Source organism: Callorhinus ursinus, unplaced genomic scaffold (genome assembly GCF_003265705.2).
Source record: "Callorhinus ursinus isolate GAN/ISIS: 27379988/994484 unplaced genomic scaffold, GSC_fseal_2.0 scaffold12, whole genome shotgun sequence".
Lineage (NCBI taxonomy): Eukaryota > Metazoa > Chordata > Mammalia > Carnivora > Otariidae > Callorhinus > Callorhinus ursinus.
In genome coordinates this window covers 42,599,169-42,618,015 of record NW_027397074.1, presented here as the reverse complement: position 1 = coordinate 42,618,015, position 18,847 = coordinate 42,599,169, and the positions used below count along the sequence as shown (strand labels likewise).

Here is an 18,847-nt window from a genome sequence, read left to right as displayed (position 1 = left end):
GATCTAAAGCCATTTATTTTAAGAGCATAGAGCGCTGAAAATATATTCTTTTGGAGGCAACAGAGACTCCAAATCAAAGTGGCTTGAATGATAAATAAATTTCTTGGTTCTTATAAACCTGAAGTCCAGTAGAAGATTGGGCTTCTGGACTGATTGATATAGTAGTTCAATTCACCAAGGACCTGTGTTCTGTCTTTGCTCTCTGCTATCAATGGTGTCTACTTTATTTTCAGGCTAATTTTTCTCATATCTCTACTTACAAGTAGGAATTGGGATTATTTATTCTCCCAAAATGGAGTGGTGTAGAGTGGGGAGAGAACACCAGGAATGCTGAACATCCAGAAATTCTGGGGAACCATCCCTCAGTTGAGACTCAAGAATGAACCACCATGAATGTGCTCAGTGAGTTTTGCAATGAATGGATAAAGAGCATGTAAGCAAGTGTGCTTATATAGAGACTACAATGTATTTTGTTCAAGGTCAGCAGTTCTCAACTGAGGCTGTACACTGGAATCACTGGGGAGACTACTTTTGAAAATAGTGATGCTCAAGTCCACTTCCCAGAGGTTCTGATTCATTTGTCCAGGGCTGGAGCCCAGATATTAGAATTTTTAAAATGTTCTCCTGGGGATTCTACTGAGCAGCCAGGATTGAGAACCGTCTTCTAAGAACGAGAGAAGACTAGTGTTCTTAGGAAGAATAAAACAGAAGTCAAACAGTGTTGTTTTATTTTTATTTATTTTTCATAGGTGTTGTTTTATTTTAATTCTTAATGCAAAAATATTGGCAGATGATAAAACTGGTTGTCAAACATCCCACATTTATTAGGTACTTAATTAACAATAAAGCTAAAAACAGTCCATTATTCTAATGAAAATAAAGACAGAATCAAACAATGTTTTTATTTTGATAACAAAAATAAGTTAGAAATACATTACCCTCCTTTCTTTACTAATTAACAGCATACTTGCAAGTTCCCCCAACTCTTGAGTCCACTCCTTCCCCTCTAATCCCATGGCTCTTACCTGAAATCAGCCCATCACGATTTTCCCCCCGTCTCACTGTGCAATCTCCTCATTGGATTTGGTATTTCTTCTTTCCACTCTTTCTTTCACAAAGCTTCTAGATCAATGATTAATAATGCTATTATCATCATCAATCATATTACCCCTCTGCTGAAAAAAGTCTCCAATTCTTTAGCCTGGCCTCTATGGTATGGTCCAAACCTGCCTTTTTTGTCTTATCTCACACTTTTCCCTTTCGTTTACTCCATGCTTTAGTCAAACTGAATTAGACACTATATCATAAACACATCCTATTTACCCACTCTGCCTATAGCACCCTGTTTAAACTTACCTTTTCCATATAATATTGTCTGGTAATTCAATTGAAAGAAATATTTTCTTTCTCAAAGGCCCATAGCAGTTTAACTCACTTTATTTTGTGGCATGTATCTTGTTCTACTGTGCAATATAGTGATGTGTGTACATGACTTACCTTACAGACTGACATCTTGGTGTCTTCTTTGCTTATATTTGTTGAATGGATGAGTGAACTTTCCAGTTTCTTCTACTTATGAACTTTAGACTAGTTCTGCATGTTTCTATTGTTCCAGACCATTTGAATGAGTTTAATAGGAAAGACTGGTGATAAAAATGTCTCATGTCTTGGCTGGCACCTTGGTAATGTTTACTATTTTCTGACTAGCCCTATAGATACAGTTTTTTTTTTTTAAGTTTTTGTTTATTTATTTATTTAAGAAATCTCTATACCCAGTGTGGGCCTTGAGCTCACAACCTCGAGAGCCGCATGCCCTTCTGACCAAGCCAGCCAGGCGCCCCTCTATAGTGACTACTGAATGCCTGCTGTGTGTGTGCCAGGCAGACAGAGGTAATCTACAATTCCCATGACAATGATCTGATTCTCATCTTTCAGATGAGTACACTGGTACTGAGTAAATAACATGCCCAAGTTCTGGCATAAATTGACAGAGCTGAAATTCCGGACTTGCTCTGTTTCTCTCCAAAACTATACAGTACAGGGTTAAAGCTGAAAACAGAAATGGTGGCTAGGTATCAGGCTACTGATTCCCCCCGCCCCAGCACATCCAGACAAGGTCAGGTTCCTATCTGCTCATTCACACATCAAGTCTATTCTGACTCTATTCCCAGGTCTACTAGGAAAGCTACTTCTCATCCAAATGCACAATTAAACAAAGAAAAGCCAAATCTGCATTAGATACCTTGAATCTAGCCCAATCCAATCCTGCAGAAACCATCAGAAACCATTAGGATTTAATAATAGGGACTGAGAGGCATCGAAATGAGAGAATACAGAGCTGTTGATGAGAGATGGAATTTCATGGGGTAAACAAAATTGGTATGAGAGCTCAGCCTATGTATTCAGCCTCTCTCTCGCTTCTTACATATTCATAGGACATAAAGGTTTTTCCCACATGACCTCAAACTTTCAGTTTCAAAGTGAACTTGAATTTGAATTTGTTACCTGACTATTCCAAAAATAAATGATTTGTTTTTAGTCTTCAAGATGTTTACTTAACATTTTCACTTCTCATCCAGAGACAACCTTCCAAGAAACTATGAACATCAGTTGAATAAACACAATTCTAGTCCTATAGAGTAAGGCCTAGAGAATGAAATTTAATAGGAATTTGACAACCTAGTTCTAAAGCTTTTACTAGAATAGGGTTATTATTTAGTTCAACAGAGAGGAGGACATCATTTTTCTTACTCAAAAGTGTCCTGCAACTACAAATTCCTATCCTGAGTCACTCATGTGAAGGCCAAGTGTGAACCCAAGAGGTAAGAGCAGCAGGGAAAGAGCCTCTTTTTTAAACATCTGAGCCAGAACTCTGGGCACCAATTTGATTTGACAGCCTATGGGAGATTGGGAGAGACAGTTTTTGCCAACAGATTTTTTGTAGAGGAGAGCTGTAACTTTAATCCTCCCATAAGCTTCATCTACTTTCTGGATGCTCTATAGAGTGACTGTCACAGCTGAGGTCAAGACTAAGCCTTGCAGAGTTAGAACCACTCTGTATCAGAGATGCTTTTTTGTCTCTCAAGTAATAATACACAACTAGACACAGTGGCTACCCAGGTACCACAGAGATTTTGTGATGAGATGTGAAACTAAAGATAAAGCATTTCCAAGAATCTCTAAAAATACAGGAACTGCATTGTTTGCAGTGTGCTGTGCCTTTTATTAGTGGACACCTGTATTAGTCTCCATAACTGTTGGCTAATGAGTCCCAATTGACATATATATATAGAAACAATATCAAATTGGTCATAAATGTTTTACTTTTTTACTTTAAGTCAGAGAAAAAATTAGGTGGCCAGAATAATAGGCTGATACTTGATGCTTACCAGGTTCTCAATATTTACATCTTTTTAAGAATTTTCTGTAGGCTTTACTTTTGTCTTTCCCAATTAGCCTGAGAGTATAGGTCAGTGGCTAGATAATGTTACCACAAAGTAGGAAGTTAAAGTTCAATTCCTAGCACACCATGGAGTTACTGTTGAGCAACTTAAAGTCTCCTTATTTTTGTTTTTTGATTTATAAAATTGGGAGATTAATATCTTCATCTCATAGGAAAGCTGTGAGACTAAATTAGATTAATAACCAATAAATATGGAAAGGCTCTGAGCAAATGAATAAGTTATTAAGTACATTTATTTATAAACAGGTTTCAAGAATAGTGGGATGTAAATAAGTACAAAGCTTTTAGAAGGCATTTTGGAAATACCTATTAAAATTCAGAGTAATAATATTGGGGAAGGGGAAAGGTACTTTTACTTTTTTTTTCCACTTTATACCAGTTTGATTTTTTTTTTGCATGAGAATGTGTTACATTATCACTTTTAATTAAATACTTTAAAGACTACTGTGCCTTTTTACAATGTAGGAATGCTGTAAATGGAAGTGAATCATTAATGTTTGTCTTTATTCCTTAGAGGAGATGAAGACCAATCAGTTACAGAGTTCAGGTTTGATTTTTATTTTAGAATGGTGACATATTAATGGCTGAGCATGCTATGATGACAGCTTCATCATAGGCCATCATGTGCTGTATTCTGAGCATAGGACATAGCAGCTCAAGTAAAAATGCTTCTGGCCAGCCTCAAAGCACTTTTGAGAAACCCAATTTCCATCTCAAATTTCTTCAAATTGTACTCTAGCTGTTCATGTCAGGGAGAGCAGCAAGAAGAACCAGAACAAAGACTACTTCCAAATCTTCATCAATAAGGTGGTAAGGAACCTTCCTAAAGTTTTTACTGTTACAGGAAGTGCTGGAAAATCTTGAGGGAAGAGAAAAAAAAGAAAAGAAAAAATTGAAACCAACCTAAGAAAGGAACAGCCTTAGCAACATGGCAATAATAAAATGTTTTAAATCTCTGCTTTAATTTTGTTCTCTGAAAATACTTTATGCTGGAAAATTCTGCTTTAACTTTGAATTTACTGAAGGCTTAAATCATCCTGTATTAGTGAGCACTGAAATCAAATTTTCATATAAAAAGCTTTGTAACTCTTTTCTATTTTATTTGTTTTTAAAGATTTTATTTATTTCAGAGAGAGAGAGAATGAGAGACAGAAAGCACAAGAGGGAAGAGGGTCAGAGGGAGAAGCAGACTCCCCGCTAAGCAGGAAGCCCGATGTGGGACTCGATCCCGGGACCCCATGATCATGACCCGAGCCGAAGGCAGTCACCCAACCAACTGAGCCACCCAGGCACCCAACTTCTTTCTATTTTAAAACAAGGTATTTTTACCAACACTCTAATTTACTTATTTTGCAAAGTATGTCCAAAACGCAAAGTTAGATTGTATTAACAAGATGTGAAAGTTCAATTTCAGTTAAATTTATGATCAATAATACACTTTTCTTTGTTAAGTTAGTTCAGATAATGCTCTGCTTTTAGCTAACAGGCAGTGGATTCTATAGCTGAGCCCATGAGAATATATTAATAACAATTACTATTTCATTTTTTAAATACTGCAAACCCATTTCTGGCATATATGAAGTAAAACAGATGTAGATGAACTTTCTCATTGCTTGGAGGTTGAAACAGATGGTTAATCTTTCAAATTCAGAAAATGCAAGAATTAAGAAGAAAAGTTTTCTCAAACCCAAACAGAGAAACAAGGGAATTGAGACTTTGTAGCATACAAGAACATTCACCCAGGAGACAGGAGTAAAGGTGCTAGCAGTGTGTGACAAACAGAAGACAGAGCAATTGCCTAAAAGTTGTTTTTTTTAAACATTCTGCAGAATTTTAGAACTTGGTGCTGGCATTGATTATGTCTTGCTGTTATTCAGCAAGAAGAAACATATTCAACATCCATGGCAGACTGCTAGTCTCTTCTTAGTATCTGTTTTCCTCTTCTTCTAGACTAACAGAATTTTTACCTGAGCATGGGACCGCCCCCAGATAAATACTTCCCAGACCCCTTTGACTTTGTGTTGCCATGTAACCAAGTCTGGCCAGTAAGAGTGGAACTGTCCCGTGGCAGCCTGAGCACCACACCACCCTGGACGGTCTGGCTAGACTTTCAAACGACAGAGAGAGAAACATGTGTTCTGATTAAGCCACTGTACTTGGGGCTTTCTGTCATTCCCAGTCAAATCTAACTCTACCGAATACACCAGCTTTTGGGTTCACTGAGTCCACACTGGGAGCAAACCACTACCTATTTAAAATCCAGTTAAAAAGACACGACTGTCTTTGTTGTGGATAGCAGATAAAAAAGCAAAGCAAACACAAATAGACATTGCAGTGGAAAACATTTTCTACAAGTCAGTTGAAATGTAAAGTGAGGCCAGAGTTCTTATCCCAGTTGTATCACTAATTTCTACTATAGTCTAATGAAATAAAATACATAAATCATAATGCATACAAATTAACATGATTTGTTCTCAAGAGTGTGTGAATAGTCATTTCGTTGTGTGATGTCCTAAGAGCACACTGACTTTTATTTATATAGATATAAAAATATTCCTATTCCAGATTTTTAAAGTCAAATTGAATGCTAGCCAAAAGCTAGCTGAAGAAGATATTCTGCTACTGATCTTCATTAAACGTTAAAAAAAATATCAAACCTGAAATTCCTCCCCTTTCCTACCTGACCACACCCTCGCCTGCCTCACTACACACACACACACACACACACACACACACACACACACACACACACACACTCAATAGATGATCATGCCTTGTTCTCAGAGAAAATAGAAGCCTTCAAATGGAATTGTTCCTCAATTTTCTAATATCAGATCTCCAAACTCACCTATGTCTATCATCCTGGCCTCTTTTCCTCTTGTTGCAATAGAAGAGATGTCTCTCTTCCTATCCAAGGTCAGTTTCTCCACCTGTGCTTTGAGTCCCAGCACTTCCTGCCTTCTCAAGAAACATATGCTATAGATTATTACTTCTCTCTCCTGTATCTTAAATATTTTAAATGTCTTCTCAACTGGATTATTCCCATCTGTTCATAAACAAGCCTGGTTCACCCACTAAATGAAAGTTTCCTGGCAAAGGCTCTCTCCTCCATCGTGTCTGGGTGATCACTGTCAATGCTTGCCTCTGTGGTTCTCTTTTCTGTACCTGCATGGCTGACCGCAAGGCTGACAGACAGGCTTCTGTATTTAATCAGGCTACAGCCAAGTCTTCTGGACTGAGGAGACAGATATCCTGTTTCTTTTAAGTGGTTGCATATATCTGCTCCTACCCCCTTTATATGTTGATTTCCTGGTTTAATTCTCAGAGGGCAATCTATTTTCCCAGTTTCCTTATTCCTAGAGAAGACCTCACCATGGCTACCAAATATACAGTGCTAGTTCAGAGTATTTTTCTAAATAAAGGAATTCCTCAAACCCAGTATACATGCTTTCACTACATGGATAATAGCAGATTTTGATCTTATGGTCTTCAAATTTCATATATAAAACTAAGAAGTGCAATATTAATTGAATAGTTCTAATGAAAAAAATGAAGTTATTTCTAAGACACTTTATTGAAATAATTAGAATTTACATCAAAAGTTTATCAAGATTTCCTATTTTGCAAATCAGCATTTAGCTACTTACATAGAACCCATTGCCACAGAAGTTCACAATATGGGGCGCCTGGATGACTCAGTCGGTAGAGCATGTGACTCTTGATCTCCAGGTTGCAGGTTCAAGCACCCCACATTGGGTGTACAGGTTACTTAAAAATAAAATCTTAAAAAAAGTTAACAATACATCTGTAATAGAACTACAGTGAATATTTGTATTTGTATATAATTTTAAAAACTGAATTGCCTGGTGCTTGTTTGGGACTTTTAAAATTATGTTGTGGTTCTATAAAATGCATAAAAGCAACCCAAGCTTCAGTCTTTGGAAAGGCTTAGCTTTTTTTAGAGTGAATTATCATTGAAAATTATTTTCAATTATTTATTTTTGATGATGCAGGCCTTTGAATGCAGTACCTATGTGGTGCTGATTCTCTGAAAAAATGCCACTTAAGACTTACCATGTGTGGGTTAAATGAAAACCGTCCAGTTTAATCATAGTGACCCTTCCTAACTCATCACACATTCAGAACATTTTTTTTGTTATTAAATTTCTAATCCATGTTGACTGATATTTTAGTAAGATACAATAAAAGAGGTATTAAGGCAGTGTCAAATTGCTAGAAAATTTCTAAATACTCTCACATCTTATGTTCATCTTTCCATGCACTGGTAACAGTTTGTGGACTGGCACCTGTCAGTAGACTATACTTTGAGTAACACTGATACTGTCTTTCATTATGACAGATCAAGAACACGAATATATTGGGGGCGCCTGGGTGGTTCAGTTTGTTGGGCGACTGCCTTCGGCTCGGGCCGTGATCCTGGAGTCCCGGGATCGAGTCCCACATCGGGCTCCCTGCTCGGCGGGGAGTCTGCTTCTCCCTCTGACCCTCTTCCCTCTCGTGCTCTCTGTCTCTCATTCTCTCATTCTCAAATAAATAAATAAAATCTTTAAAAAAAAAAAAAAGAACACGAATATATTTGAGTGTACAAATTTAAGAATTTTTACTAATAATTCATGTGTCAAATTTGTTTTTCTATATTAGCTTTTTTAAAATTGAGATGATATATGAAAAGGAAAATATGCTTTCTATTAATTCATTCAGTTCTGGCTTCTTGTATTTACATGTCATGTCTTTTGACTGAGGCTAAAATGACTGAAATGACCAAAAATTTCTAAGTAACTGAAACTTTAAATTATGAAAAATGGTTTTCAAATATTTGCAATTGAGAAAAAAAAAACCCAAACAAAATAAAAACACAACCACAACAATAAAGTGAACCACAAGGGGTGCCTGGGTGGCTCAGTCGGTTAGGTGTCCAACTCTTGGTTTCTGCTCAGGTCATGATCTCAGGGCTGTGGGATCCAGCGCTGCAGCTCTGCGCTCAGCGGGGAGTCTGCTTAAGTTTCTCTCAAGCCCTCTGCCCCTCTCCCACTTGCACTCACACTCTCTTTCTCAAATAAGTAAATAAATCTTAAAAAAAAAAAGTGAACCACAAAAATATCTAGAGGAGCCAAAGACCTTTGTTTTGTTATCTGCCAGAGAAAATCATTTCGGACATTATCCAAAATTGGCCTATTTGCAGATTATATGCTGAATGTATTTTGTCAAGTTTGCCTAATTAACAGTGATTTTATATATGTGTGTATTCTTTTGCAATCAATGTGCTATACAATTTTTTTACAAATATATTAAATAAACTAAGATATAGTTTTACCTTTAAAAGTGTAATATTTTGTTTTAGACAAGTAACTTTTTTTGTTATTTGCATGACTTTGAAAATATTTAACCTTGCCATGTTGATGTGTGGTACAAAGATTTCTTAATGGCATGACAGTACAGTTATCACAGATGTAGAATTTATTTTTCCATACAGAAAAAACAAATATTTCCCTGAAAATGTTCCATATGAACATTGTTCCCCAGCAAGTACATGGCTGTATTTTATTTGAAAACACAAAAGTGAGGAAACATAATAAAAGAAAGCACGTAATTTGGGGATGCTTCAGGAAGTCCTTTTTTGTGCTCTGGCAAGTTAATTTTTCTAGATTTTAAAAAGTATACATTTTAATAGTACTTTATTTAATATAAGAATATTTTTTTACCTCTCTGAGAAAAATTAAAATGGTTATTACAAAAATCAAATGCTCATGGCAATATAAAGCAAACTGGCTGGAGAGGAATCTGTTCTGACAGTCCTTCTTCCTCTTATAGATGGTTCTTAGGGGAGGCACAATGTTTAAAGGAATACTATGGTCTCAGGGTCAAACGAAAGAATGAGCACAAGGAAGAAGCAAGTTGCCAACAGACAGCAAAGTATCTTCAGAATGCTGAACGAAGGGACTGAGGCACAGCAAAGTCCAGCAATATGGTAAACTGCGTAATTCTTGCTGTCCTTCATTGTGCCATTGACATATCTGTGGCAGGCCACAAACTGTGAAGGCTGGATTAGATGTCAACAGTACTGACTTAGTCCATAAAATCACATTAAAGTAGTCATCCAAACAGGAAAAAATAAAAGGGCAAGAATCGAGATCCAGATTATTAAGTAAAATTTCATAAAATTATGCTTTTGGGGATGAAGGTAAAAAATTACCCTCAAAATTTTATATTATGAAATGGGATTGAACGTGGATTTGATGGATGTATATATTTATACATATATATAATACCCTGCATTTTTACATATGTAAATATAATGTTTCTTTTTTCTATATTATACTATCTTCTCCATCTCTTTCCTATTTAACCTTTCCTTCTCCATGTTTTCTTGAGTTTGTGTTTTTATTATTGGTTTGTAGGAGTTTTTTTGTTTTTTACTTTTTGACACCCTTCACCCATTTAATCTTTTGAGTTAATATTTGCCTCTTCTTAATCATGCATTGAATTATTTCTTGTCCAGTCTCCTGCTTTGGTCCTGGCTGAATTGTATCTACTCTATGAGCAATTATTATTTTTTTATTTTATATTATTTTTTTAAGATTTTATTTATTTATTCATGAGAGAGAGAGGCAGAGGAAGAGGGAGAAGCAGGCTCCCTGCGGAGAATGATGAGGGACTCGATCCCAGGACCCTGGGCAGGCAGTCGAGGGCAGGCAGTCGAAGGCAGATGCTTAACTGTCTGAGCCATCTAGGCGCCCCTCTATGAGCAATTATTAACAGACCATGTTTACAGTACTGTAAAGAATCTTACTATTAATGTAGTTTTTGAAACTGCTTACTTCCATTTTCTCAAAGCAAATGCCATAGCTTCAGTGTTGTATTTATGCTTTCTAAAACATAATACATAATAGATTAAGTTTATTTCATGTGAGGAAATAAAATTAAATAATTTTAATATGAGAGCTAGAGTTCTTATTTAATTCTTGAAGAGTAAGGCATCAGCATAAAATATAAGATATTCTTGTGGTCCATTGCTTTTTTTGGTGCACCTAGATTATTAAGAAGCACGCACCTCAATGTGTTAATAACCTTATTGTAGTAAACATTGTGTATTATACACATATACCAAATCGTAACATTGTGCACTTTAAACCCACACTGCATTGTATGTCAACTGTATCTCAAAAAACCTGGAAAAATAAAAAGTAATGATAATCACAATCAGAAAGTACATGCCTCACCTACTTGTGGGAGGATGAGGACAAACATGCTTCATTTTTTTGTCACTGCAGTTATGGTTGCTTATATTTAAGTGGACCTGCCCAGTAGTTTTCTCAGTTTATTTTTTTTTCAACCAAAGATGAGAGATATGAAAAAAGGACAAAAATTAATTGGGGTGGGGTGGGGAAGGGATGGGAGAAATTATAGGCAAATATAACAAAGCAGTGCTTCAAGCCCTGTAAAATTCTTTGTCCCTTTCTGTTTGCTTAGTAGTGGGACACTATGGAGAAAAGGGGGAATTTGGTTGAGACTTTTAAATTTTATTTAATTTTACTCTTATTGGTCTTAGAGTAGTCATTTGTAAAACACTACTGTTTAATATTGACAACTTTGAAAGTCACTGAAAAAAATTAAATGGCAATTTAATGTTAACAGCTGCTTATGGTTATCAAATCCATCAAAGCCCTTCATGAATATATTAGGCACAAACCCACTGAATTACTGTTGCTGAAGACAGCTTGGTATTTTCAAATTGCCTAGTGAGAATAGATGTAGTATAATAATAAGAAGGACTCTGATCACAATTTACTGTTTTGTCTTTGTATATAGAAAGAAATTTTGGCCTGTTTCTAATTATTTAATGTTCTAAAATCTCTGCCAACTTAGCTATAAAATGATTCTAGAAGTATATATGAAAATTATCTTTCCTCTCAATTTGTGGTTTTTGAAAAGAGCTACAATAACAAAACAAAAACAAAATAAAACTGTAACAAAAATAATTGAATAAATAGTTCATATTGAGCCAATTAAGACTCAGAGCCCAAATGTGAGTCTTCCAAAGTTTAATTAGTAAGGCAGTCATGTTCTTCAGTTTCATTCTTCCAGAGGACTATCTTCTCATTGAATGTCGGTAAGGATGTTGTGGGGACCAGGGCTATCCTAAAGAAAGAGTGGGGCACACAGCATAAAATATACCCATAAAGACTTCGCTTGCTTTACACAGCTAGTCCTGAAACCATTCCTTGGAAGGTCTATGCAACCTGCCTTCTCTCAGGGTGTTTTAAATTCCAAACCACTGTTTTAGTTATCTTTCATCCGGAGCCACAGGGTGCTTAATCCAGGTATTAGAAGACCTGATTGCTCAAATCAGTCTAGACTGAGGTGCACAGGGAGATAGTTACCCAGCCACTCTCTTAAGTCTCTGGTTGATAGAACTTCAGGGAGTGCAGGTCAGAGTCATCCTTGAGAGTGGGGTGGACTGGAAAGGCTTATATTATACTGAATATTTTTTTAAAAGATTTTATTTATTTGACAGAGAGAGACACAGTGAGAGAGAGAGCACAAGCAGGGGGAGTGGGAGAGGGAGAAGCAGGCTTCCTGCGGAGCAGGGAGCCCAATGTAGGGCTTGATCCCAGGACCCTGGGATCAAGACCTGAGCCGAAGGCAGATGCTTAACGACTGAGCCACCCAGGTGCCCCTATACTGAATATTTTTTTAAAGTAATCTGAACACCTGACGTGGGGCTCAAACTCATGACCCCGAGATCAAGCGTCGTGTGCTCTACTGACTGAGCCAGCCAGACAACCCTGGAAATGCTTAAATTACACCAGTGGCCTTGCAAATTATCTCTTAGGTTAAGTTCAAGGATAATTCTCTGTTAAGTCTCTTCTGAGCCAAAAATAAAATGGAATCTTCAAGGTCACTCAATTGGGACTCTGAGGTAGAAAGTAAAGATTTTGAGGAAAGAATTGAGGGGGAAAATCAAAAGTTCTTATCTTTTTATGCACCTGTTCACAGCTCAAGGTAACCTCACCAAACCATAGAGGAATAAAACAGTTTACATGGAGAGAAGGGGGTCTGCATTCAACTTTATATAGTATAAAGAATGAGCATTTTCTTGGCATGTTCTTAGGGTACATACTCTGAGGACCAAGCCTGATTAGCAGAATGCAACCCAGGGATATGGGTCCATCCCTTCTCTGGAGATCCACCTAGAATATAACACCAGACTATAAATCAAGATTGTGAGAGAAAGACAGAGCCATAGTCCAAGAGGGCTAGAAGTAAAAAAAAAAAAAAAAAAAAAAAATGTCCCTTTACTGAAAGTAGGCAAAGTAAAAGACTTGGTTTCAGAACCCAGGCAGGAGAAACTTAGTTACTAGAACTAGGATATAAGGCCAGAGCCAGATTACCATCAGAGCTGACGTTACAATGGTGAGATCTCTAGCACTGAGATTCTAGATAGGGGAAATTAACTTCACTTAAAGGGAGAAGAGGGATGTTACCTGGGGAGAGAACCAGGCAGCCCCTAACAAGTCTGGAATGGAATGGACATTCTCTTACCTTATTCCTAATCTGTGGAATCCTAAAGACATACAACATCTTGTTAAGAACTCAAATCTGGTCTATATTAAGTTGCTTATTATTCTCATATTAAAATGATTGGCCAGGGCAGCAAAGTGCCTGAGCACATGTTTGTGTATATGCAAATGAGATAGAGAGCAAAGGAGAATGAATGTGTTTCCTTATCTTGTTAATAAATGATACTAACACGATTAATAATAATTACGACCTAAAAACTGTAAAGACAAGTTAGTGAGCTGCATCTATTAGAACCTGTTGGTTTTGGTGGGCTTCTGTGTCATATCTTTGAAGGCTAATTCCAGTGAGAATATAATTTTTTTCTTGCTGGCACCACACAATGATAAACTCATACCTACTAGCCCTAGATGATTCAAATGAAGAGAGGAATAAGAATCTAGAAAATAAAAGCAAAGTTTCATTTCTGAAAATTCTTAAAAGAGCCCTTACTAGATGACTTGAAAGACACAATGGCTTTAAAAAGTTTTAAAAAAGGTAGAGGCACCTGGGTGGCTCAGTTGGCTAAGCGACTGCCTTCGGCTCAGGTCATGATCCCAGGGTCCTGGGATCGAGTCCCGCATCGGGCTCCCTGCTCCGCGGGAAGCCTGCTTCTCCCTATTCCACTCCCTCTGCTTGTGCTCCCTCTCTCTCTCTGTCAAATAAATAAATAAATAAAAAGTTTTAAAAATGTATTAGGCTGCAAAACAAATGCAAGATTTCAATTGCTTCTTTTGTCTAATCCACTCTTTACATATACTAGTACAAGTGTGTGGTTGGTGGCTTTGCAATCTGTCAACCTACTTTTCCTGGAATTCCCTTTTATGTCTGTTTCTGGCTGGCGTGGGCCACAAAAGAGATTCTTATTAATTAGTTTGTTTTAATTTTTGTTTATTTTTTTATTATTGTCGGTTAGCCAGCATATAGAACATCATTAGTCACAAAAGAGATTCTTGTGTGAGATTTACACACGTGACACAGTAGTCACTTTGTGGCTCCCGTATGTTGTCACTTGTCTGCTGGTTCACCTCATTGGCCTGCAGCAGCTACCAGGCCAAAAAGCCAGATAGGACAAACTGCTCTGTCTTCTGTTGGATCCTCCTTTCAGTTCTGACTGCTGCGGCAAGTGTGTGTTAACTCTGTAAGCAAGGACCCTGACTTCAGCAGGGCATCCATACCACCAGGATGAGAGGCAGCAAAAGCTAGCTGTGGTTTCAGACGGTCCTCGTGAACACGGCTTGTGCTTCTGCATTCCAGCTTGTCACGAATCTCCTCTATCTTCCCTTCCTGACTCCCTGCCTTGTGAACTTCAAGCTCCAGCCTCGTATAGTCCCTTCCCTCTACATACCAGGCTTAGTCTGTGGGACCAATACAATATGGCAGCAGCAAAGTGATGCCACATCTGAGATTAAGACACTGCAGCTTCTGTCTTGGTTGGGCTATCTCTTGGATCACTTGCTCCAGGGGAAGCTAGGTGCCCTGTCAAAGGGACATTTGAGCAGCCCTGTGGAGAAGTCTATGTAGTGAGGAAGTGAGTCTTTTGCCAACAGCCAGAGAGGAATGGAGGACTGCAGCCAACAGTCCTGTGGTTGCATTTTCTTCAAAGCTAATCCTTTAGCTATGGTCAAGTCTTCAGATGATCGCAACCCAGCCTACAGCCTGACTGTAACCTCGTGAGAGACTGAGCAGGGGCCATTCAGCTAAACTGCTCATGGATTCCTGACCATCAGAAACTATGTGAGATGCTAGTGTTTAAAGCTAAGTTTTGTTATATGGAAACAAATAACTATACAATGCCTAAGTATAAAATATAATCTTTCTTTCACATGACTAAGAATGCCAAACTAAAGGAAGATAAGAGGTGCAGAGAAAAAAAGTAAATTGTGTTTTAGCTCATTGTTCTTCTTCAATGCTCATTTAAATTCTTTTAACCCTAGGCCTGTGGGCAAATACTTACTCAGCTAAACTAAATTTGAAAAATGTAAGGAAGCGGGTTAGCTTTAGTTCCAGGGATATATACCTATATATCTCTCGATATATCTCTATATACATCTTCTTTGAATTGAAGGCTCTCCTTTTGAGAAGACAAATCATGAGATTTTTCCCGGAGTCTAGTCTCTTCTTTGTGGAATGGTAGGGAAGCTGTTACTCCTCTTACAGGTTGAGATTTAAAATTTCGTTTATTATTCTTTCTTACCTAATATGAGTAGTTTAAAGAATGAAAAGTATGATTTGATTTCCTTCCTAGTTTTTGTTATGGAAACATTTGGAAACAAGAGAAATGAGAATGTATTTCTTTTAGCCTCTCTTTATTTCTCTGTCTTATAATCAATTTCAGTAACTTTAACAATAAACAGTAAAAATGATAGAGTATACAAAGCATTGCCCAAGTGAATCCATCACAAACCTGTGTCTGAGAATGGCTTCCTAAGTAGAGGAAATGTGTTTCATACAAAAAGCCCATTTTCTGTTATTGCCTTTTTTATTTGGACTAGATGCTATATATTTTAAGGCAATCTTAATAGTTTCCTGTCTCTCACTAACAAGAATGACTTGTCATAATGAGCAGTGTAGACACTGTCCATTTGATCCACTCCAGAAAACTGTCTATATGATACAAGAGTAAATCACTTCATTTCCTTTGTGGAATGAGTAGAGTATAAATAAATAAATGAGACACAAGAATAAAGAAAAAAATGTGGTCAGTTCTATCAGAAGGAAACAAAGGATAGGAACATTTGGAGGCCTGGTTTAATAAAAAATGTGACAAGAGAAAGAATTATATGGGATAACTCTAAAGGAAGGTAGAATCCTCACTAACATAAAATGTCCATGAAATAGTTTCTTCTTTCTTTAAGGAGGAAGATAATTTTGTAGTTTAAGAATAATAATTCTCTTAGAAGTTGGAGCTCCTATGTTGTAAAATGACTCTTTATTTACTTTTACCTCCACCAAAAATAAATCTAATTTCTAGCACTCTTTCTGTAATTCATCATATTTCTAAATCTGAGTAGGAATTTCAGATTCCATTTTAGGGAATGGGTTTGTTTTCTGGGGGGTGTTTTTTGTAGTTACTTTGTGTCTTACTTCTATTATAAAGTTTTTGTCTTGTTTTTGCGTTTTTTTAAAGTTTATTTTAGTAATCTCTACACCCAATATGGGGCTCACAACCCCCAGATCAAAAGTCACATGTTCTTCTGACTGAGCCAGCCAGGAGCCCCTACTTTTTGTTTTGAGAGGACTTCAACGTGTTCTAATTTTTCCTTTTCCAATTAGCGTTTGTTGTTTATCTCTTACAGAATTATACAAAAATGTCATTGCATCTGACCACTTAATTTTTTACTATTACTGTCTGAGACTTTTTTGTATGAAATATTACTAGAGTCATTACTTTATGTCAAATTTAGGACTCCAGGTGGGGATGAAAGATAAGTTATGACAAATTTTGTGCCCTATAGTAAAGCGGTAAAGTGATCAAATCAAATTTTAGGATGTCTAGAATCAGAACTACCTGAGGGCTTATTTAAAATGGAAATAATCAGGTCCCACCCTAAACAGACAGAATTAGAATCTCTGGGAGTGGAACTTGAGAATCTGCATTGTTAATAAATTCTCTGGGTCATTCTAATGCAAACTGAAGTTTAAGGACTATTGATCCAGTGAGGGTCGGAGGGTAGAGGAATAAACAATTTACACACCACATACCACAATACAATCTTCAAAATGCAATAGTAGCATGAGGAAAGAGCTTTATCAGGGCAGCAGTTCCCATATGAGGTGGGGCGAATACACACACACATTCAGAACATAAATATATATATACACACACACATATATATAGTTACACACACACATACAGTATATAGCATGCACACACACACACACACACACTTTAAAGGCACCAGAACGTGTCTTTTGGGTTTTACAGAAAATCTGTAAGACTTACAGATAGAAGACATGGAATAAATATTTGTCGATCAGGTTGTAGTGAACACATTTTATAATTCCATTCTACTAATCACAAGCAATTTTCTTTCTGATGCTTATAGATGGGACGGTAATATCTATGGCTATTTAACTGTTTTTTTCTTTTTTAACGCAAAAGGATAGTGACTAGGACTTCTCACTCCTCGTTCGTAGTGGGGGAAGTCGCCCAACAATAAGAATTAGGTAGAAAAGTAATTTAAGAGCCAATGAGATAGCTCTCTGGAGCAGCTCCAGACTGGCTTCTCAGGGAAGACTGGCGGAAGATGGGACTTGGTTACCTCATTCAGTCGGACAAAGAAGGCCATACTAGTTTAGGGCGGCCGAAAAGTCCTTGCGGGTTACCACGCGAGGTGTTAAACCTCGGCGGGGCTAACCTTTGGCTAGAGGTCCCTTAAGCGGAAAACTTAAGGGCACTACGGATACCTTATTTTTTCGGGATCCTGGCGAAACGGTCAGCAGTTGTGGACGCACCAGTAACTAAAATGGCTGCAAGGCGCTTCAGACTCCAGATCAGGTGACGCAGCCCCAGTCGGCTCCCTTCCCACCAGCCGCTCCTCCCGCTCCCTGACGTAGGGGTGGGTGTGGTCTGTGCCGAGGCTCTTTTCCGAGGGTAGGAAAACCATAGGATACGCATGCGCAGTTGAGCCCCTCAGGCGCTTCGGGTCTTCTCCCAGCCCATCGCCCCGCCCCCATCTGCCGGGCGGGGCTGGGCAGAGAGTCCAGCAGTTGCTAGCTGGGGCTTCAGTGACTTCCTTGTTGAGAGCCCCGGCCCGGCAGTGTCCGGACTCGTAGCACCGCTGTCCTGACCGGGACCGCTAGCCTGAGTCTAGGTCGCAGCCGCAACCTCAGCCCGTCGGTCCCCCTTTCAGCACAGGTCTTTTCCCCGCACGCCCCGCGCTTCCTAACATGCCCAACCCCAGCAGCACCTCCTCTCCCTACCCCCTCCCTGAGGAAATTAGGAACCTGTTGGCAGGTAAAGATCTGGGGAAGGGGGCGGGCGACGCTGCTGGGCCGGGGGCGAGGGGACGGCGAGCCGGTGGGGACAGAAGCGTTCAGCGACTCTGCCCTCCCTCCCCACGCTTCCCTGTCTCCTGGCCAGTGGGAGCAGGACTGGGAATGGGGAAGAGGGGACTGAGAAGGGGAGTGGGCGTGTGTTGAAAATGGGGTTCGAGGATGGTGGGGAAGCCCTCCTTGATGGACTACACTAATGGGATCAGGACATTTCTGTATGCATCGTGAGGACGTCATGTGCGTGTATGTGTGAGAAAGAGAGAAGAGAGAGGGAGGGAGAGAGGAAATGATAATGAATGCGTGTGTGAGAACTGGGAAGGGATCAGAAGTCAAAGAAGTAGTTCTTCGGTGGCCTGGCCAATGGAGGAGAAGGGTGTAAAGATGCAAAAAGATGTCAGAGCTACAGGTGTTAGAGGTTGTGGGACGCAAGGTATTGTCATTTCTAAAACTCTCTTTTTTTCTTAAACATTCATTGCGCTCATATTTAAGACTTTCAAAGAGGGCCTGAGTCTCAAATGGCCCCTTGTCTTGGCCTGAGTAACATATGAAAACAAAAAAGGAAGTATGTGTTAAGGTCCAACTTCCTGTGTCACACGATGAAAGTACTTCATCTTTGCACCCTCATCTTCCCCTTTTCAGTTTTAAATGACCATTTATAGGAACTTACGTTAGGAGTTAAAGATGCGGTTCTTCAAGGATATTACGAATCCACTACTAGTTCATTACTAGATATATGGAGATGTGTATTTCTGCACGAAGTAGAAAACACGTCCTTTTAGGGTAGCGCAAATCTTACCTATCCTGATG

The 18,847-nt window shown here is 38.4% G+C and overlaps 1 protein-coding gene and 1 long non-coding RNA gene across 4 annotated transcripts in view; one reads left to right on the top strand and one right to left on the bottom strand.

The window, feature by feature from the left end:
* Positions 1–760: 760 nt before the first annotated feature.
* On the bottom strand, positions 761–17,651 carry LOC141373877 (uncharacterized). 2 transcript variants are annotated; one of them, XR_012380260.1, is made up of 4 exons: positions 17,453–17,651; positions 7,111–7,245; positions 6,312–6,421; positions 761–4,322 (listed from the first exon to the last, which is right to left on the bottom strand). It is a non-coding gene; the product is annotated as an uncharacterized lncRNA (long non-coding RNA). The 2 variants fall into 2 exon arrangements; XR_012380261.1 differs by lacking the exon at positions 6,312–6,421.
* Positions 17,652–17,786: 135 nt separating this feature from the next.
* The window catches only part of SKAP2 (src kinase associated phosphoprotein 2), a 170,253-nt gene continuing 169,192 nt past the window's right edge, over positions 17,787–18,847 (top strand). For both annotated transcript variants that reach the window (XM_025873066.2, XM_025873067.2), the window contains exon 1: positions 17,787–18,002. In XM_025873066.2, coding sequence (XP_025728851.1) covers positions 17,936–18,002 — 67 coding nt within the window. In that variant the 5' untranslated portion in view covers positions 17,787–17,935. The remainder of the gene's footprint in view (positions 18,003–18,847) is intronic.